Below are 19,349 nucleotides of genomic sequence, written 5' to 3'. Positions count from 1 at the left end.
CTCATCATGATGCCAGGCTCCTGGGATCGAGCCCCGCGTCAGGCTCCCTGCTCAGCAGCAAGCCTGCTTCTCCCTCTCCCACTCCCCCTGCTTGTGTTCCCTCTCTTGCTGTCTCTCTCTCTCTGTCAAATAAATAAATAAAATCTTAAAAAAAAAAAAAAACACTAAATCATAGCAGACCTTTTGACCATATCTAGGAATTTATCTTAAGGAAATATTTCAGCATCAGTACATAGACTTAGCTATAAAGATGTTCATCATAGCATTGCTTATAGTAATAAAAGATAATAACAAAGCCATTAAATTATGTTATAATCATATAATAGTATATTCAATAGCTATAAAAATATATAAGTGGGGAAATACAATATATTAAGTTAGAAATGCAAGTTATAGAACAATATTTTATTTTATTTAAAAATTGAACATAAAGCTTTTAGGACAGCTTTTTGTTTAATTCTTTTTAACAGTTTTGTTCAGATACAATTTACATACCATATAATTCACCCATTTGAAGTGTACAATTCAGTGATTTTCATGTATTCAGTTGTGCAACCATTACCACAGTGTATGGTAGTATTTGCATTACCCCAAAAAGGATCTCCTAGCCATCACCCTCCAGTCCTTCCTTCTCTACTCCCACCCCTATTAATCTTCTTTTTGTCTCCATAGATTTGCCTGTTCTCGATATTTCTTATAGGTTCATATAATATGTTGCCTTTTTTGACCGACTTCTTTTAGTATATGTTGTCCAGATTAATTCATATTGTAGCATGTGTCAGTACTTCATTTCCTTTTATTGCCAAAAAATATTCCATCATGTAGATATATACCACATTTTGTTTATTCGTTCATCAGTTGATGGACACTTGGGTTGTTTCCACTTTTTGGCTGTTTCAAGTAGTGCTGTTAAGAACATTCGTGTATAGGGGCGCCTGGGTGGCACAGCGGTTAAGCGTCTGCCTTCGGCTCAGGGCGTGATCCCGGCGTTATGGGATCGAGCCCCACATCAGGGTCCTCTGCTATGAGCCTGCTTCTTCCTCTCCCTTTCCCCCTGCTTGTGTTCCCTCTCTCTCTGGCTGTCTCTATCTCTGTCAAATAAATAAATAAATAAAATCTTAAAAAAAAAAAAAATTCGTGTATAGCTTTTTGTATAGATGTATGTTTTCATTCCTGGATATATACTGAGGAGTGGAATCAGTGAATTATATGGTAACTCTGTGTTTAACAGTTTGAGGAATTGCCAGACTATTTACCGATTCAACTGCACTATTTTACGTTCCCGCTAGCAGTGTGTAACGGTTATAATTTCCCCATACCCTCGCTAACACTTATTATAAGTCTTTTTTTATTATAGGGTCATTTTTTCCTTATTTTTATGTTCATTTTCCAGTTTTTCTGTATTAGTCATGTATCGTGACTTTTAAAACTTTTTTTATTAAACAGTTACATGATTGTATTGTTCTAAAAGCCATGTAATTAAAGGTTGCAATATATTTGAACCTTAATATTTGTTAAATGAACGAATTTTATTCTTTATAATATACCTTTAGATTATTTTTACATTTTAATATTCAATCAAAACTTTTGTTCATAGCTTTGGTGGAAGGTTTTTTGTTGTTGTTTGATTATTTTCTTAACAAAAAAGGCAGTTGGTAAAGAGATTAATTTATGTAAAGATTTAAATCAAAGAACAGAATATTTGTATTTTCACAGAAAATACTGATCTGACATATATTTACCCCAGGTATAATCTCATTGAAGTTACTTTCCTAAATCGTCACCAAATTACTGTGTTTCTTCCCATGAACAGATAGTAGGCATGCTTTTAGACTGATATTTACAGTGATAACCCAAAGCCTCCATGTTCTTTAAAAACCTATAGATGTGATGAATTATAATTGTATAATTATTGCATCAGCAGTAGCATCTAAGAGAGTGTTAATTTTTTATAATAAAAATAGAGTAACAACAAGCAAAATACTGAGAATAATTATCCCTACAAGTACTATTTTAAACTTTGCATATTTTCACTAGGTTTTATGCCCTTGAAATATTTGAAATTTTCTAATGTTTAACTCCTTTACATATTTTGCTAATGGCTCACATCATGACTCCCTCCGTAAATCCTCATTTTTAATGTCTAGGTTCTAGCAGAATTAAAAGAGTACTAGTTTCCAGCGTCCACATTTCCCCCTAATGTTCATAGCATGGATTTGCTTTTCAACAGATGGAAAATGGTTGATCACTATATTAGCCGTGTCCGTGGAAATCTCCAAATGTTAGAACAGCTGGACCTGATTGGGAAAACCAGTGAAATGGCTAGACTCTTTGGCATTCAGTTTTTGCATGTACTGACAAGGGGTTCACAGGTAGGAAATCAATTTTCTTACACACTTGAAAGTTCTCTGTGAGTGACATACTTTTAAGATGTTTGAAGTGATTTGGTATTTTGAATTTTCTATGTGGTACTAATATATAGCTGGTTAATCAAATCTTGTCATTTTATTTTCTGGAAAAGCTTTAATTTCACTTAACACCTTCACTTTTTATTTTCTCTGCATACCAACTTTCTGGCCACTGCTAATTTTTTCATGCTATTAAACTAAATGACTAGGTCCCTGGGATGACATTTTGTTTCTGAATATTGTCAGTCTGATTAGGGAGGCCTTCAAAGGCCCCTTAAAACTAGGGAAGAAGCAGCAAAGAAAGTCTGCCTCTCTTATTTTACATTCCTAATTTCGGCATGTTCGAATTTCCAAATAAAAGTTTATTGTAAAAATGAAGAGGATTTGGGAATCAGTGTAAGTAGCTGTATCACTTTTTTAAGAAGTTAAAGAAAAATAGGACCTTAGAAGTAATTTAATTAATAACTTTTTAATTAATTTCCCACAGATATGATTTTGTCAAATGCATCACCCAAAAAGATTTCATGCATTCATTCAACAAATATTTATTTGAATACCTTTAGTGTGTTAAATAAACACTGTGCTAGGCATCAGGGATACTACATTAATTCACTCAGGTTCCTTAACCTCATAAAATCTTTTATTTTAATTATTTTAATTAGCATAAGTCTGTAACATTCCCCCAATCTATCAGTTCAGTAAATACAGCAAAAATAGAGTTCTAAATACTTTGGCATGTTTATTAATAAACAAAGTATGTTTATTTAATTATATTGCTTATAAGCTATTTATGTCCCCCACAAATTTTAAAAATGATTTGAGCTGGCTTTATAATAAGAGGGAAAGATACCTTAGAACAACGTAAGAACATTTCTGTGAACCCATGCTGATTCTTATAAGTGCTTTTTTTCCTAATACTCCAAACCATCTGCATAATAGTGGTTATTATAAACAATCAGTAATTGCTTGATTCAATTTTGTGGGGGACTGGTATTAAGCTGACTACCTTTCAATTCTGGAATCCTTGTGTTTCCTTCTTGGAAAATTAGAATAACATTTATCCATCTCAAGTCTCCTGCCTTTCTTTCTCTAATTTTCTCAAATAAATTTCTCAAAGATCACTGGCCAACTTTTCAAATGAAATTGTTAAACTGTACACTCTTTCCTACACCTGTTTATTATTACATAGATTTTTTAAAAATAAAAAAAAAATCTAATTTTGTCTTTCTAAAATTTGACTTATTATATAAGTTATTTGATATACTTTACAGTTTTTATAAAAGTTACAGGAATATAGGAAAAGGATTTATGAATGTTTCCTACAGGTACCTGAAAGCTGACTAAATAACTCATAGTATAACTGTATTGTAAGAATGCATCCTTGGGGCACCTGGTGGCTCAGTGGGTTAAGCGTCCGACTCTTGATCTCAGCTCAGGTCTTGATCTCAGGGTCATAAGTTGAAGCCTAATGTTGGGCTCCACGCTGGGTGTGGAGCCTACTTAAAAAACCTATAAGAATGCAGCCTTATTCAGAAGAGTAGGACATCCCCTAAATGATTATCATATATTCAAAGACCAATATGTTTCTATTTAAACTGTTTTCTTCTTTTCTTCCTACTTCACCTCTTTGCCTGCAGTACCGTGTGGAATCAATGATGTTGCGTATTGCAAAACCAATGAACTATATTCCTGTGACACCTAGTGTACAGCAGAGATCCCAAATGAGGGCTCCACAGTGTGTTCCCCTAATTATGGAGCCTGAATCTCGCTTCTATAGCAACTCTGTTCTCGTTTTGGATTTCCAGTCACTATATCCTTCAATTGTGATTGCATACAACTACTGTTTTTCCACCTGCCTTGGCCATGTGGAGAACTTGGGAAAGTAAGGGTTGTTTTGTTTTGTTTTCATATTTATAATTATGTTGTTGTGCTTTGTACTTCTTACTAAAATTAGACTTTGAGTGTCTCTTTGCACTTGATACTGTCCTTTTGAGCAAGATGAATGGGCTATAGCACAGCTAATTTCATTCTTTGTAGTTACCTTACTAATTGATGTGGATGTGGATAACTGGATGACTAATTCAGCATCATGAATGGATGACTCATGAAGAAGATCATGAATAGATCAGTCTTGCAACTTACTTGTTTCATTCTCCATGTACATCCATGGTCTCTTTAAATGAGAGTTACATTTAATTTGTTGATATAAATCACTTTTCAGTGGAATAGTTTGAGGATTATGATCTATCTCCAGCTGTCACCTCTTCTTGATCTCTTGGAAATAATCAATGATATTTTTAAGCTGAATTGTTAAATGTTGGGTTTTATTTGTGTCAACCAAATTTTATAAACTGAATGAGAATAACATTTTTAATGTTCAAAGGAGTATATATTCTCATAAGAAATACAGAGTCTTCCTTTATAATTTTTGTATATTTAAAACCAAGTTATAGTGTTAGCCTAGAGTATACTCATTCCTTCATAGAAAGTATTCATGGAAATTGTATTGGTAATCCTGCCTTTTTATTAAGAACAGAAATTTTGAAACGTTATTTACAATCTTTTTATTTAAGGCTTAAAGTTTTCTTTAAGGAACTTGGTGTAAGGTGGTCATACTTTGAGTCGAAATCTGGTATTTCAGTATAGATTTTACCCATGAGTTTTAGGATAATGCTATTTAAGAAATGTTTCTTTTAATAAATCGTGAATATTTGAAGAACTGCTATGTGGTAATAGACAAATAAATCACTAAGTAAATGAATTCATGTTTAGATATTTGAAAATGAATTTCTACTGGAGTTAGATTCCTAAAATTGTCTAGTATCTCTATTCTATGATTTGAGAAAGTATTTGCTTAATGTTTTCTTTCTTAATAGGTATGATGAGTTCAAATTTGGCTGTACCTCTCTAAGAGTACCTCCAGATTTACTTTACCAAATTAGGCATGATATCACAGTGTCCCCCAATGGAATAGCTTTTGTCAAGGTAATACTCTCTTGTAAGTGAAAGGTATCGACTGTGGCTTAACCTTTGAAGAGCTAATGATTTAGATTATATGCTGTTGGCATATAAAACAAAGAAGAAAAAAAACAAGTTTGCTTGAATATCTTATCTTAAAAAGTAAAGATACATGAATTTGCTAAGAAATTAAAAGCCAGTTACCTTGTTTTGCATGAATTTAGGTTTAAAGTCTTTGTTAGATTTTAGTTTTTAATGAAATACCGAAAGAAATAAATGTGCATATATACCTTCTGACCTCTATTAGAATCTGAGACTTAAATAGCTATTTGACAATCACAACGATGTTAACTTACAAAGATTTAAACTGCTTTAATGTGTAAACTCTACTAATTATTCTTGTACATTATTTTAAATTAAGACTATCTTAGAAATGATATTCTAATGTATTTATTGATGCATTTTTAAGATATCCAAACTAATAATAGGGTCTCTTTTTTCTCTCCCTTATCTCCCCTTAAAAGAGACCAAAGAGAGCCTCATAAATGAATAAATTAAAGACAAATAGGAGAGAGATCTAGGAGATTATATTGCATCTCTTATGCCAACTTCATTCTTTTTTTTTTTTTTTTTCTATTTCCTTACCAGTGAGTCTGACTAAAATCGTGGTACAGTAGGGCAGTTGATGGTAGCATGGACCCCACAAGCCCTCAGATTCATTCTGGTGTACTTAGCAAAAGTAGCATCATTTTCTACCAGTGTTCAAAGAGTACCCCACAATTACCTATTTAGATAGGAGGAAAATTCTCACCAGAGACTTCATGACCTATTCCTTTTTGGAAAATATTACCTCTTTAACATAATAACATATTGCATCTTAACATAAACATTATGGCTGCTTCATAAGGTACACAGAATGAATTAGAGGTTAGAGTATGTTTTCATTGTCACGTATGTAGTGGCTTGTTATATTATCTCCCTTTAACAGTATTTTTAAAATTTGCATCTACATTTTGATCCAAAATGTAAAGCTTAATAAAACTAAGATTTTTTAATATTCAGAAGTGTGATTATCCTATACCTTAGGTTTTAATTGTTCAGTCCGACATGCATTACTTTGCACGTGTCTGTGAATCATCTTCAAAGTTAATACTGTTTTGTGGTTTTCATTCCTACTGGAGTTCTCATAAATTCTCCCTAGTCTTGATTAATACAAATGATTTTTTTTTGGCATCAACAAATTTTATCACCTCACTATTCATCCCCTCTTCCAGATTGCTAATAAATATAGGCCGGAGGGGATGGCTTAGTGGTCTAAGCATCACATTTGAAATACCTAGAGTCCCTGGAACTGCAGGTTTGAATGTCAGCAGAGTCAACCCAGCTCATCATTCTTCCAAGGTAGATAAATGGAGTTCCATGCAGATTACTGTGTGGGGTCATTAGGATGAGATCTTTAAAAACTGAGGTTTGTTATGAGTGATACAAATCCCGTGTGTCTTTCTGAAAGAGTGGGGGTTTGGATCAAAGTTTTGAACAAAATTTCTCTCTGAACTTGTATGGTCTCTTGTGCACTAGTTGACATCCTCCTTCCTGGAGGGCTCTGAACTCACATAGTAGTGCTACATTAGATTTATAAACATTATAGGAACGTTTTAGGAGAAAAGTCCTCTTCAAAAGAAAGAAAATGTGATGATTTTGTATTGATGGCCACTGGCCCTGTGGCCACTCAGTTGTTAGTATGTTTCAATTCATGACAGTTGGCCATTGTTAAACTTTGTGCTTCCTTCTTAATTATCTAAATCTATAACTTTTAAGGGATTTTAAATATTCTTTTTTTCTTTATGATAGCCTTCAGTAAGAAAGGGTGTGCTACCAAGAATGCTCGAAGAAATTTTGAAGACTAGACTCATGGTGAAGCAGTCAATGAAGGCTTATAAGCAGGACAGAGCCCTTTCCCGGATGCTTGATGCACGTCAGCTAGGACTTAAGCTTATAGCAAATGTCACATTTGGCTATACAGCTGCTAATTTTTCTGGGAGAATGCCATGCATTGAGGTAAGTGATACAAATCTGTAGTTTTTTCAAGAGACTAAAGCAGCATTAAATGAATATCTGTTCATTGAAGTATTTTGTTTTGTTTAGACTAGAGAGTTTCATTTCCATGACATAAAATCAGTTTTTCTCAAACTGGAGCTTGTATACATACAAAATCTTAGGGGCTTGGGGGCTTTTCTCTATGAGAACTCTTTATCATACACATTTTTCTACATATCTAGATGAGCATACTGTAGCAAACTAATACCATGAGATTTCGTGCCACATTTAATAGCATGTACAACAGCCTTTGTACTAAATAATTCCTTTTTAATGTATTGACAGCTCTGATATTAGGTTGGCCTCTCCAAGTGTCCGAATGACCAAACAGTCTGTGTTTACTAATGTACCAATGGATATAAAGCAAAACTTTGTTTTGCAGAGGTATTTGCAATTCAAAGACACTTTTCACAGAATAAGACTAATTTTTTGCTACTTACTAAATTAAGGTGTTAATTTAACATGAAAACAATATAGTGTGACAAGAGTAATACAGTAACTAGTGATTGGGAACAGAGTAGACTTGTTTTATTGGTGATCTTTTTATGCCAAATGAAGGCCAGAACATTGTGGTATACCACATTAGTAGTAGTTCAGAAAGGGAAAAGCAATGGAAGGATAAAGTCCCCACACAGCACACAACAGGCAGAATAAATTTCAAAGACCTGTACAAGGGACTTTCAGTTTCAGGTCCAGCATGTCAGAAGCTCAAAATTGTCAGTCTCTCCCTACAACAAGTAAAAAGCTGAACATACTGAAAAATCATCAACTCTTCTTAGATCTGTCAGAGAAGTGAGGTCACAGGGCAAACCACTACCCCCAAAATTGAAGAGTCCAACAGGTAAATAAAAGAATCACAACTCACAAGAGCAGAAACCGAAAAGGAACCAGTGCTGAGGTAGGGAAACCTGAACTATAACTGATGATTTGCTGAAGGTTCAGTGTGGATAAGTCTGAGAGATTAAGACTCCAGGGGACCCAGTCATCAGGACCCCCACAGTTTTGTGAATTTTACCTCTTCAGACTCAACCAGGTTCTCAAAGTTTTTCTCTCCCACAAGAAAAATTCACAGAGAGGGGAAAGGAACTATTCTGAAATACTTCAGAGCATCTGTTCTTAACAAGGTCTACCTTCAGGGGCACTATTTAACTGGAGCCTAACTGACCTGAGAGAAGGGAAATACCCAGCGCCAAGTGCTGTGGCCTTCCATGTGGAGGAGGGGAAATAGGCCACCTCACCCTAGCCATCCTGTCCCACCAAAGATGGGGAAAAAAAACAGAAGCACATGTGAAGTCCACAGTCCAGAGGTACGGTTTCACTATAAGAATCAGACCTACTCATAGAACTATAGAACACTTCCCCTCCCCACAAAGATTACCACCATAGTATTAAAGATCTGTTTATAACAGTCCTTTCTACCTGATATATCCATCTATCCAAAAAAAAAAAAAAATTACAAGACATACCAAAAGCCAAAAAACACAGTTTGAAGAGACAGAGCAAACATTAGAACCAAACTTAGATGTGGCAGGGATGTTGGAATTATCAGACTGCAAATTTAAAACAACTATTAGGATGCTAAGAGCTCTAAGGGACCAAGCACATGCATGCAAGGACGAATGGTCCATGTAAGCAGAGACATGCAGACACTCAGAAAGAACCAAAAGAACTACTAGGTACCAAAACACTTCAACAGAATTGAAGAATGCCTTTGATGGGCTTATTAGTAGACTAGATGTGGCTGAGAAAAGAATCTCTGAATTTGAAGAAATCTCAATCAAAACTGGCAAAACTGAAAAGCAAAGAGAAAAAAAAACTAAAAAAAAAATATCCTAAAGCTGGAGCAACTACAGAAGGAAAAACATACATGTAATAGGGATTCCAGAAGGAGAAGAAAGAAAGGAACAGAAAAAATGTTTGAAACAGTAATGACTGAGGATTTCACCAAATTAATGTCAGACACCAAACCACAGATCCAGGAAGTTCAAAGAACAGGAGAAATGCTCAAAAAACTAAATCTAGGGATATCATTTTCATACTACAGAAAATCAGTAATAAAATTAAAATCCTAAAAGAAGACAAGAGGGGGAAAAAACACCTTGCCTATATGGAAGCAAAAATAAGATTTACATGGTCTCCTCTGAAACCATGCAAGCAAGAAGAGAATGGAATGAAATATTTCGTGTTGAAAGAAAAACACTCCAGCCTAGAAATCTGTACCCTGAAAAATTATTGTCCAAAAGCAAAGAAGACTTCCTCAAACAAAAATTGAGGGAATTTGTTTGCAGTTGACCTGCCTTGTAAGAAATGTTATAAGAAATTCTTTAGAGGGAAGGAAAATGATGTAGGTCAGAAACTCAGATCTACATAAAAAAACAAAAGAGCCTGAGAGAAGGAATAAATGAAAGTAAAATAAATACTTTTATTTTTCTTATTCTTAATTGATCTAACATAACAATTTGTTCAAAATAATCGCACCAATGTATTTGATTATGTTTATGTGTGTGCTTATGTATAAGTAAAATGAATGACAGAAATGACAGAAGGGTTGGGAGGAATTGGATTATTTCATCATTATAAAGTACTTGCACTTTGTGAAGTGCGGGTGGTATAGGAGTATTGTGAAGTGGTATTTGAGAGTGGTATATTGAAAGTAAATGTATATTGCAAAATCTAAGGTAACCAACCACTTTTATAAAAAGTAAAATGAGATAGATATATAATTGATGTGTAAGAAAGGAGAGAAAATGGAATCATATCAAATAGTCAAAATCACAAAAAGCAGAAAAAGAGGAAAACAAAAACAGGAACAAAAAACAAGGGCAACATATAGGAAAAAGTAAAATCAGTAAGGATGTAGTTGAACTCAGCAGCACCATCTGGGCATTTATAGATTACTTCATCCAACAGCACCCAAAGTATACATTTTTCTTAAGCTCCCATGGAACATACACCAAGACAGACCATACTCTGAGTCATAAAATACACCTTAACAAATTTAAAAGGATATAAATCATATAGTGTCTGCTCTCAAATCATAATGCAATTAAACTAGATATCAGTAACAGAAAGAGAGCTGGAAAGATCCCCAGATGCATAGAGATTAAACACCACATTTCTAAGTAACACATGGGTTGGTCAAAGAAAAAAAAAATCTCAAAAGAAATTTTAAAATATTTTGAACTAAAGGAAAACACAACTTACCACAATTTGTGGGAATCAGCAAAAGCAACGATTAGAGGGAAATTTATAATTTTGAATCCATTATTAGGGGAAAAAAAAGATCTAAAACTAATCATCTAAGCTATCACCTTAGAAAACTAGAAAAAGAATAAATTAAATCCAAAGTGAAGAAAAGTAATAATAAAAATTATATCAGAAATCAGTAAAATTGCAAACAAGAAATCAGTTGAGAAAATCTAAGAACCCAAAGCTAATTCTTTGAAAAGACTAATAAAATCAATAAGCCTCTAACCAACCTAAGAAACAGAAGAAAGAGGACACAAATTGCTAATACCAGAAATGAAAGAGGGGACATCACTTCAGGTCCCATGGGCATTAAAAAGAAAATAAAAGAATACTACATATTATTAATTTGATAACCTAGATAAAATGGACCAATTATTTAAAAGATATAATCTGCCAAAACTCAGAAAGTCTGAATAGGCTTATATCTATGAAAGAAATTGTAGTAATAATTAATAACCTTCCAAGATAGAAGGTACCAGACCCAGATGGGTTTACTGGTAAATTCTACCAAACATTTATGGGAAAAAATTGTACCAGTTCTCCACAATCTCTTTCAGATATTACAAGCAAAAAGAATATAATTCATTCTGTGAGGCCAGCATAATCCTAATACCAAAACCAGACAAAGACATTACAAGAAAACTACACACCAGTATCTCTCATGAACTATATAGATGCAAAAATTTTCAGCAGAGATTGCCAACTCAAATCCAACAATATATAAAAACAATGATACACCGTGACCAAGTGGGATTTATCCCAGGCATGCACGGCTGATACAACGTTCAAAAATCAACTAATGATGGGGCGCCTGGGTGGCTCAGTCGTTAAGCGTCTGCCTTCAGCTCAGGGCATGATCCCGGCGTTATGGGATCGAGCCCCACGTCAGGCTCTTCCACTATGAGCCTGCTTCTTCCTCTCCCACTCCCCCTGCTTGTGTTCCCTCTCTCGCTGGCTGTCTCTCTCTGTCAAATAAATAAATAAAATCTTTAAAAAAAAAATCAACTAATGAGATCCATCACATCACACACGGGCTAAATAAGAAAAGCCACATGATCATAACAGTAGATGCAGAGAAAGCATTTGACAAAATCCAGCATCTATTGATCATAAAGACCTTCAGTAAACTAGGAAGAGGGGGACTTTCTCAGCTTTATAAAGAATATCTACCCAAAAAAACCTTATAGCTAATCTCATACTTAGCTATGAAAACCTTGAAGCTTTCCCACTAAGATTAGGAACGAGACAAGGGTGACCCCTCTCACTACTCCTTTTCAACACCATAAAAGAACTGGAAGCTAATTCGGTAAGACAAGTAAAAGGACATAAAAGGTATACAGATTGGGAAGAAAGAAAGAAAACTGTCTTTGTTATATGTGGCATAATCCTCTCTGTAGAAAATCCAAAAGAATTAACAAAAAATCCTCCTAAACCTGATAAGCTGTTATAGCAGGGTTGCCGAATACAGGGTTAATACAACAAAAATCAGTCACTTTCCTATATACCAGCAATGAACAAATGAAATTTGAAATTAAAAATGTAACACCATTTATATTAAGCACTCCCCAAAATGAAATACTTTGTATAAATCTAACAAATTATGCATAAGATTTCTATGAGGAAAACGACACAACTGGTGAAAGAAATGCAGGAAGAGCTAAGTCAAAGGAAAAATATTCCGTGTTGATAGATAAGAGGACTCAGTATTGTCAAGATGTCAGTTCATCCCAAATTGATGTATAGATTGAATGTAATATTAGTCAAAATCCCAGCAAGTTAGTTTGTGGATATTGACAAACTGATTTTAAAGTTTGCATGAAGAGGTAAAAGACCTAGAATAGACAACACAATTTTGAAGAATAAACTCAGAGAACTGACAGTAGCTGACTAAAGCTACACTAATCCAGGTAGTGTCATACTTGCCAAAGAATAAACAAATAGATTAGTGGAACAGAATAGAGATTACAGAAATAGACCCACATAAATATAGTCATCTGATCTTTAACAGAAGAGCAAAGGTAATACAATGTAGTGAAAATAGAAGATAGTCTTTTCACTAAATGGTGCTGGGATCACTGGATATCCACATGCAAGAAAGTGAATCTAGACAAGAGACCTTATACCCTTCACAAAAATTAACTTAAATTGGATCACAGAACTAAATATAAAACACAAAACTATAAAACTTCTAGAAGATAAACATAGAAAAAAATCTGGATGACCTTGGATTTGGTAATGGCTTTTTAGATGCAACAGCAAAGGCACACTCTATGAAAGAAAGAAAGCTGGTAAGCTGTACTTCATTAAAATAATTTTCTGCTCTGCAAAAAACACTCAAGTGTGAAAAGATAAACCATAGACTTGGAGAATGTGGGGTTTGGGGGCACTGACCCCCCCCCATGGAGTTGAAAATCCACAAATAACTTTTGACTCCCCAAAACTTAACTACAAATAGTCTACTGTTGACCAGTAGCCTTACTGATAACATAAACAACACACATTTTGTATGTTATATGTATTATATGCTGTATTCTTACAATTAAGTTAGAGAAAGGAAAATGTTATTAAAATCATAAGAAAAAATACATTTACGGTACTCTACTGTATTTATTGAAAAAAATCCACATATAAGGGAACCTGTATAGCTCAAACCTGTGTTGTTCAAGAGTCGACTGTATTTATACCACATTTGCTTTATGCATTCCTCTGTCAGTGCACACTTAGGTTGCTTCCGTGTCTTGGCTATTGTAAATAATGCTGCAGTGAACATAGGGGGTGAATGAATCTTTTACAGTCAGTGTTTTCATTTCCTTCAGATATATACCCAGTGAAATTGCTGGATCACATGGCATTTCTGTTTTTAATTTTTTGAGGAACCTCCATATTGTTCTTCATAGTGGCTGCACCAATCTGCAGTCCCACCAGTGGTGCACAAGGATTCCCTTTTTTCCACAACTTTGCCAACACTCCTTTTCAGGGGATTTTTACTTTAAATATTTTTCTCATCATGACTTTTCGGGATCCCAACCATTGCCTGAACTGTAAAGCCAATCATTTTCCTCTTTTTAAATCTAATCTCCTAGTCCTGTAGTGGACTGATGTTCAAACTAGGAACCATCGCACAGAGTAGCAGAATCACTTTCAATTTAGTTACTGCTCCTTCCTTCTCCCCCCACCCCCCGCCACGGAGTTCTTCACACTGCAGTGTCTTAAGGGCAGCTGCAAGAGTTCTGACTCTTCCAGGTATAACTTAAATGGGTCAAAGTAGGCAGCGGGAGGTACACATAGGATCAGTATGCGTATGTCTCAAGAGCGTATTTGACTCTGACACTAGATGCCTCACCCTTCCAGCTATTAGCCATCACATATTTTAAAGTGTATCTTGTTTTGAAAGTGGCCACAGGTGACATTGAACATTTTATTCAAACTTGAATTTCAACTAGATAACATGATTTTTTGAATGTCTCAGGATATAGTTCACATTCTCAAGGTTTTCTCTTGCAGGAAAGGTCCCAACGGAATTCATGATTCCTACTACCCAAATTGTCTGCTACCAGTGTTTTAAATTTATTCCTTTGTTCATTTAATATTTCCTTTTTAAAGCGACTATAAACAGCCTTTTAAACACTTATCCAATCCTACATTTAGTTTAGGTGATTCAAATTTTACAGTAAAAGGAAGATTGTAACTATTATTTGCTTCTTAACACAAAAGTGCTTGGTTTTTACTTTAAAATTTTACAAGGAATGCTCCATTTATGCCAAAGGGCAATTTTCCCCAACCCTTAGCTTTTATGAGTTTAGTAAATGAAGTAGTAGTCCTATGCTGGCCTCCTTAATTTACTTAATTGTAAAATATAATTAGTTTGTCATATTTGTCAAGATCTACCATCTTTTTTTTTTTTTTTTAAGATTTTATTTATTTATTTGACAGAGATAGAGACAGCCAGCGAGAGAGGGAACACAAGCAGGGGGAGTGGGAGAAGAAGAAGCAGGCTCATGGCGGAGGAGCCTGATGTGGGGCTCGATCCCAGAACACCGGGATCACGCCCTGAGCCGAAGGCAGACGCTTAACCGCTGTGCCACCCAGGCGCCCCAAGATCTACCATCTTTTTGTTTTGTCAGTTTATGCCGTGATCTTTGTTTAAACTCACTAATCACCAATGAAAGAACCCTTGTTATAATCACTGGCTGGCTTAGCTGGTGGAGCATGCAACTCTTGATCTCGAAGTCATGAGTTCAAGCCCCATCTTGGGTGGAGAGATTACTTTAAAAAAGTGGGGGGGCACCCAGGTGGCTCAGTTGGTTAAGCGTCTGCCTTAGGCTCAGGTCATGATCCCAGAGTCCCAGGATCGAGCCCCATGTTGGGCTCCCTGCTTAGCAAGGAGTCTGCTTCTCCTGCAGCTCCCCTGCTTATGCATACGCACGCTGTCTTTCTCTCTCCCTCCCTCTCTTTTTGTGTCTCTGTCAAATAAATAAAAATCTGAAGTACCCTTATTAGACATATATCTGCCTACTTAATTTAAATTGAACACTTGTATTTTCCATCATATAATAATACATTTTTCTTTGTATTCTGTATTATCTAAAAATTTTATATAACCAATCACTGAGATTAAAGTTTAGCATTAACTTTAATGATACTAAAAGAAATTGTCATAACACCAAAACAGAAAAATTTTGAAAGATAAATACACACACACACACACTGATGCACATACACAGAATACTTTCCTGGCTAATTGGCTATAAAGGCATATAAGAGGGGCGCCTGAGTGGCTCAGTCGTTAAGCGTCTGCCTTCGGCTCAGGGCGTGATCCTGGAGTTCTGGGATCGAGCCCCACGTCAAGCTCTCCCGCTGGGAGCCTGCTTCTTTCTTTCCCACTCCCCCTGCTTGTGTTCCCTCTCTCACTGGCTGTCTCTCTGTGTTAAATAAATAAATAAAATCTTTTAAAAAAATAAAAATAAAAAAATAAAGGCATATAAGAAAGTCCTTAAATAAACAAGGCTTATTCTTCCAGGAATTATGAGGCTGCGTACCTTGTATAAAGTGCAATCCTTTGTACTTACTAATATACTCACAGGTGAGTCTGTGTATTGATTGGTTCTTTCTTTAAATTCTTCACCTTATTTTCTCTTGAGTACTCATAGAAAGAATGATGACACTGAAGACTATTTTGTTTTTTATTCTTTTCTCCTTATTTCAATTTTAGAAATATTTAGTAATCAAAAGTATTCTATGTTAAAGTCTATTGATTTATACTAAGCTATGTTAGGAAATTACTTCCAATGTGTTTATACCAACAGGTTGGTGATAGTATTGTTCACAAAGCCAGAGAGACCTTGGAACGAGCTATTAAACTGGTGAATGATACCAAGAAATGGGGCGCTAGGGTTGTATATGGAGATACTGACAGGTAATGAACTTCCTGCTTTATAGTTGTCTTTTTACATCTCTTCAGATATTCATTTCAGTATTTGAAACGGCTTAAGGGTAATCCTTCCTAAAAACAGAGTTCTACTTAAGTCCTTCCCAGTCCTTCTGATCTTCTGATCCAGATTAGCTCAAGTCCTGAATTACCAGTTATGATCTTAAGAAAAATTTAAGTGTCCTGAGCCACAGACTTGTAGAGATTCCCATGGCGTCCCTACAGGTAGCAGGTAGATAGTGATCTGCAAAAATACTGTATGTAACAGGATCCAGTTTTTAAAGAAACTGCTTTTAATGTGAATGATTCCTCATATAACTGCAGCTCTATGAATTTAAATATATGTCTTAATTTTGAAAGATATCTGTCAAATCTGTGAGTGGTTAACTTTTCACTAGACCCCAAAATCGTTTTGACCTTCTACAAAAAGTGCATATAGGCAGATACAGTTTTCCATTTGATTCCAGAGGGCTCAGAGACTTCCTGAAGCCCATTATCCATGGACTGACAAAGGACAGGACTATCTCTGAGTCCTGAATTAATAACTTCAGCCTGGTTGCGTGCTTTAGTATTTATTAGGGCCCAGGTATTTATGTAACATCTTATTTTATGACTTATTAAAATTCTTCTAGAATATAGGTATTATGCAAATTTCTTAGAGTCTGATATTCTTTTCACATGGAAGGCTTAGTGTCATGGTGTGATCATGCTAAGAGCACTTGCCTCTGGAGCTCTGATTACAGCTCTGATCACTTTACCTTGAGCAGTAGGAGATAATGCTTCTAATCATTAAAAACAGCTTCTCGGTAATCTTTAAACAGCATTTAATCTTCTCCATTCTTTAATGCACATACCATCAGCATAATCATATTAATGCTGAATAAGACCTTACTCTAGCTGTTTCATTACTAACAAGTGGGGATACTTTCAAGTTATCCAGGTCCCGATTATCCATAGTCTCTACTCTTCCCCATCAAAAGCCACTCCTAAATTTGAGTGTTTCACTGCTTTGTAAAACCACTTCTGCTGAGTAGTCCAGCAAAATAAAAGTTACTAGAACATCATTTTGCACCTTGTTAGCAGAGCTCCTTGCAAAATATTTAGGGAAGAGGACAAAGTGAAGCCTTTAAATTGTTGAGTTTAATTCAGGGTCATACATGTCCATGGCTGATAACATACACAGAGAATCAGAAGTTGGCATGATTCCGATTGTAGTTATTTTGTTTGGCCTTTAAGATCTTTAAGAATTCAAACCAAAGAACACAGACTCATAGAATGTCAGAGTTGGAAGACGACTTCGGTGCTATTTAGGTCAGCATTTTCACACTGTTGGGAGGAACCATTACAGGCACATTCTCAGGTGCTGCCTAAAAAGTACGTTGTATGCAACTGATGAATTATTGAACACTACATCTGAAACTAAAAAAAAAAAAAAAAAAAAAGATTTTTTTTTAATAAATAAATAAATAATGATAATAAAAGCACATTCCCCTAAGAAACTTGTCTAAAATCCCCAACTAGTCAGCAGTGGAGCCATAAAGTAGTACTCAGTGTTTTTTGATTGCTAGCTGGTACTTTCTTATTAAGTCAGAATTCCTTACTAATTATTTTCTCTTATTATATTTACTTTTAACTTTTTTCTTTGAAAAGACAATAATGATAAAAGATTGAGAAACACTGCTTTAGGGATAATAGATAATGCTTGGGGAAGTGAAGAAGTTCTTAACTGAGAGTGAGGGGATCTGGATTCTCTTTTAGCTGTACTCCTGGCTGATTGCATGGTCATTAACAAAGTGCTTAGCCCCTCTGAAGCTCAGTTGCTTCATGATCAGAGTGGTGGGAATCTGATAGATGATGATGAAGGACCATTGCCTCCCTCCACTTCCAAGACTGCTGATTTTATGAATCTTGGGGTCTAGCTAAGGGAGATCAGTTATCAAAGTTACTCTGCTAGAAGGGTGTTTCTCTTTCTAGAGCAGTTATGCATTGTTGTCCATTTAGAAAATATAATAAACACACTGCATTTCTTTTTTTCAATTAAATGATTTTTTTATTAAAATATAATTGACATATAGTATTAGCTTCAGGTGTACAATACAGTGATCTGACAATTATATACATTATAAAATGCTCACCATGGTAAGTGTAGCTACCAACTGTCACCATACAAAGTTATTACAATGTTATTGACTAGTGGTTCAGGTATTTTGTAGAATAGTTGTTCTCAATCATATCTACTGCATCCTAGTAGGATATGACCTACTCCCAACAGTTATAAGAGTTCTCTAGAATCTCTTGGGTCAACTATACTCAAATAAATTTAAAAAATAAAAATTTTAATTTAAAAAAGAATCTCTCGGGAAATTCATCTGATTATAGTTGAGAAAGACCTTCTAAGTTATTCTAATATCCCCACTCACCCTCTACCATGTGAAAATCACTGCTCTATATGTGTACTTGGATCTCTCGACCCAAAGATAAATGTTATTTAACTAGATTAAAAGCACCAGTGTCAAACAAATTCATTTTAAAACCATCTCTTTTTGTAGGCTAGTCACCTCCATTCTGTTAAGTGACCTTCCATTAATCTTGGCCAGCTGTCTTGAAGCTTAGCTCCAGATAAAACTGGCCAAAACATAGATGGCCTCAAACCCACTAACTACTGGGTAAAATCTCATGTATATACCCTATAATAATAACTTTTAAGATACCAACTTCATAGAGGTATAATTTTTAATAAAAAAAGTGCACTATTTTTTAAAAAAAATGCACAGTGTATTGTTCAGTATATGCAGGTACAGATCCGTGTAACCAGTTACCACCTCAGTTAGGGTGCAGAACATTTCTATCAACGTAGAAAGTTCTCTTGTACCCCTTCACAGTCAATCCCTCACATTCATCTCTTACCACCAGGCAACCACTTATCTGATTCTATTACCACAGCTTAGTTTTTCCTGTCCTAGCGTTTTATAGAAATGTGTATATACACTTAATTTCAAAGTGTCTTCATCATCATTGCACCTGACCATTTTAAGCATAGTGATCTTTTAAAAAACAAAAGTTTGGCAGTTACACCTCAAGTTAAACATACCTTAGCATATGACTCAACAATTCTACTCCTGGATATTTACATAAAGGAACTTTAAATTTAGGTCCACACAAAGACTTGATGCAAATGTTTATTGCAGCTTTATTTATAATAGTCCAAA

At 35.0% G+C, this 19,349-nt stretch overlaps 1 protein-coding gene across 5 annotated transcripts in view; it reads left to right on the top strand.

The window, feature by feature from the left end:
* Positions 1–19,349, top strand: part of REV3L (REV3 like, DNA directed polymerase zeta catalytic subunit) — a 169,158-nt gene that overhangs the window by 132,374 nt on the left and 17,435 nt on the right. For 4 of the 5 annotated variants that reach the window (XM_045798487.2, XM_045798486.2, XM_087865396.1 and 1 more), the window contains 5 exons: positions 2,231–2,372; positions 4,046–4,290; positions 5,285–5,393; positions 7,218–7,424; positions 16,019–16,128. In XM_045798487.2, the coding sequence (XP_045654443.2) occupies positions 2,231–2,372; positions 4,046–4,290; positions 5,285–5,393; positions 7,218–7,424; positions 16,019–16,128 (813 nt within the window). Of the gene's footprint in view, positions 1–2,230; positions 2,373–4,045; positions 4,291–5,284; positions 5,394–6,640; positions 6,768–7,217; positions 7,425–16,018; positions 16,129–19,349 lie in introns of those variants that run through there. The other variant, XR_015726081.1, reaches the window with a different exon arrangement.

The sequence above is a fragment of the Ursus americanus genome, chromosome 11, assembly GCF_024610735.1.
Source record: "Ursus americanus isolate L20-20 chromosome 11, mUrsAme1.1.p, whole genome shotgun sequence".
NCBI classification, from domain to species: domain Eukaryota; kingdom Metazoa; phylum Chordata; class Mammalia; order Carnivora; family Ursidae; genus Ursus; species Ursus americanus.
Note: the sequence above shows the minus strand (reverse complement) of the source record. Positions and strands in the feature narration are given on the sequence as shown.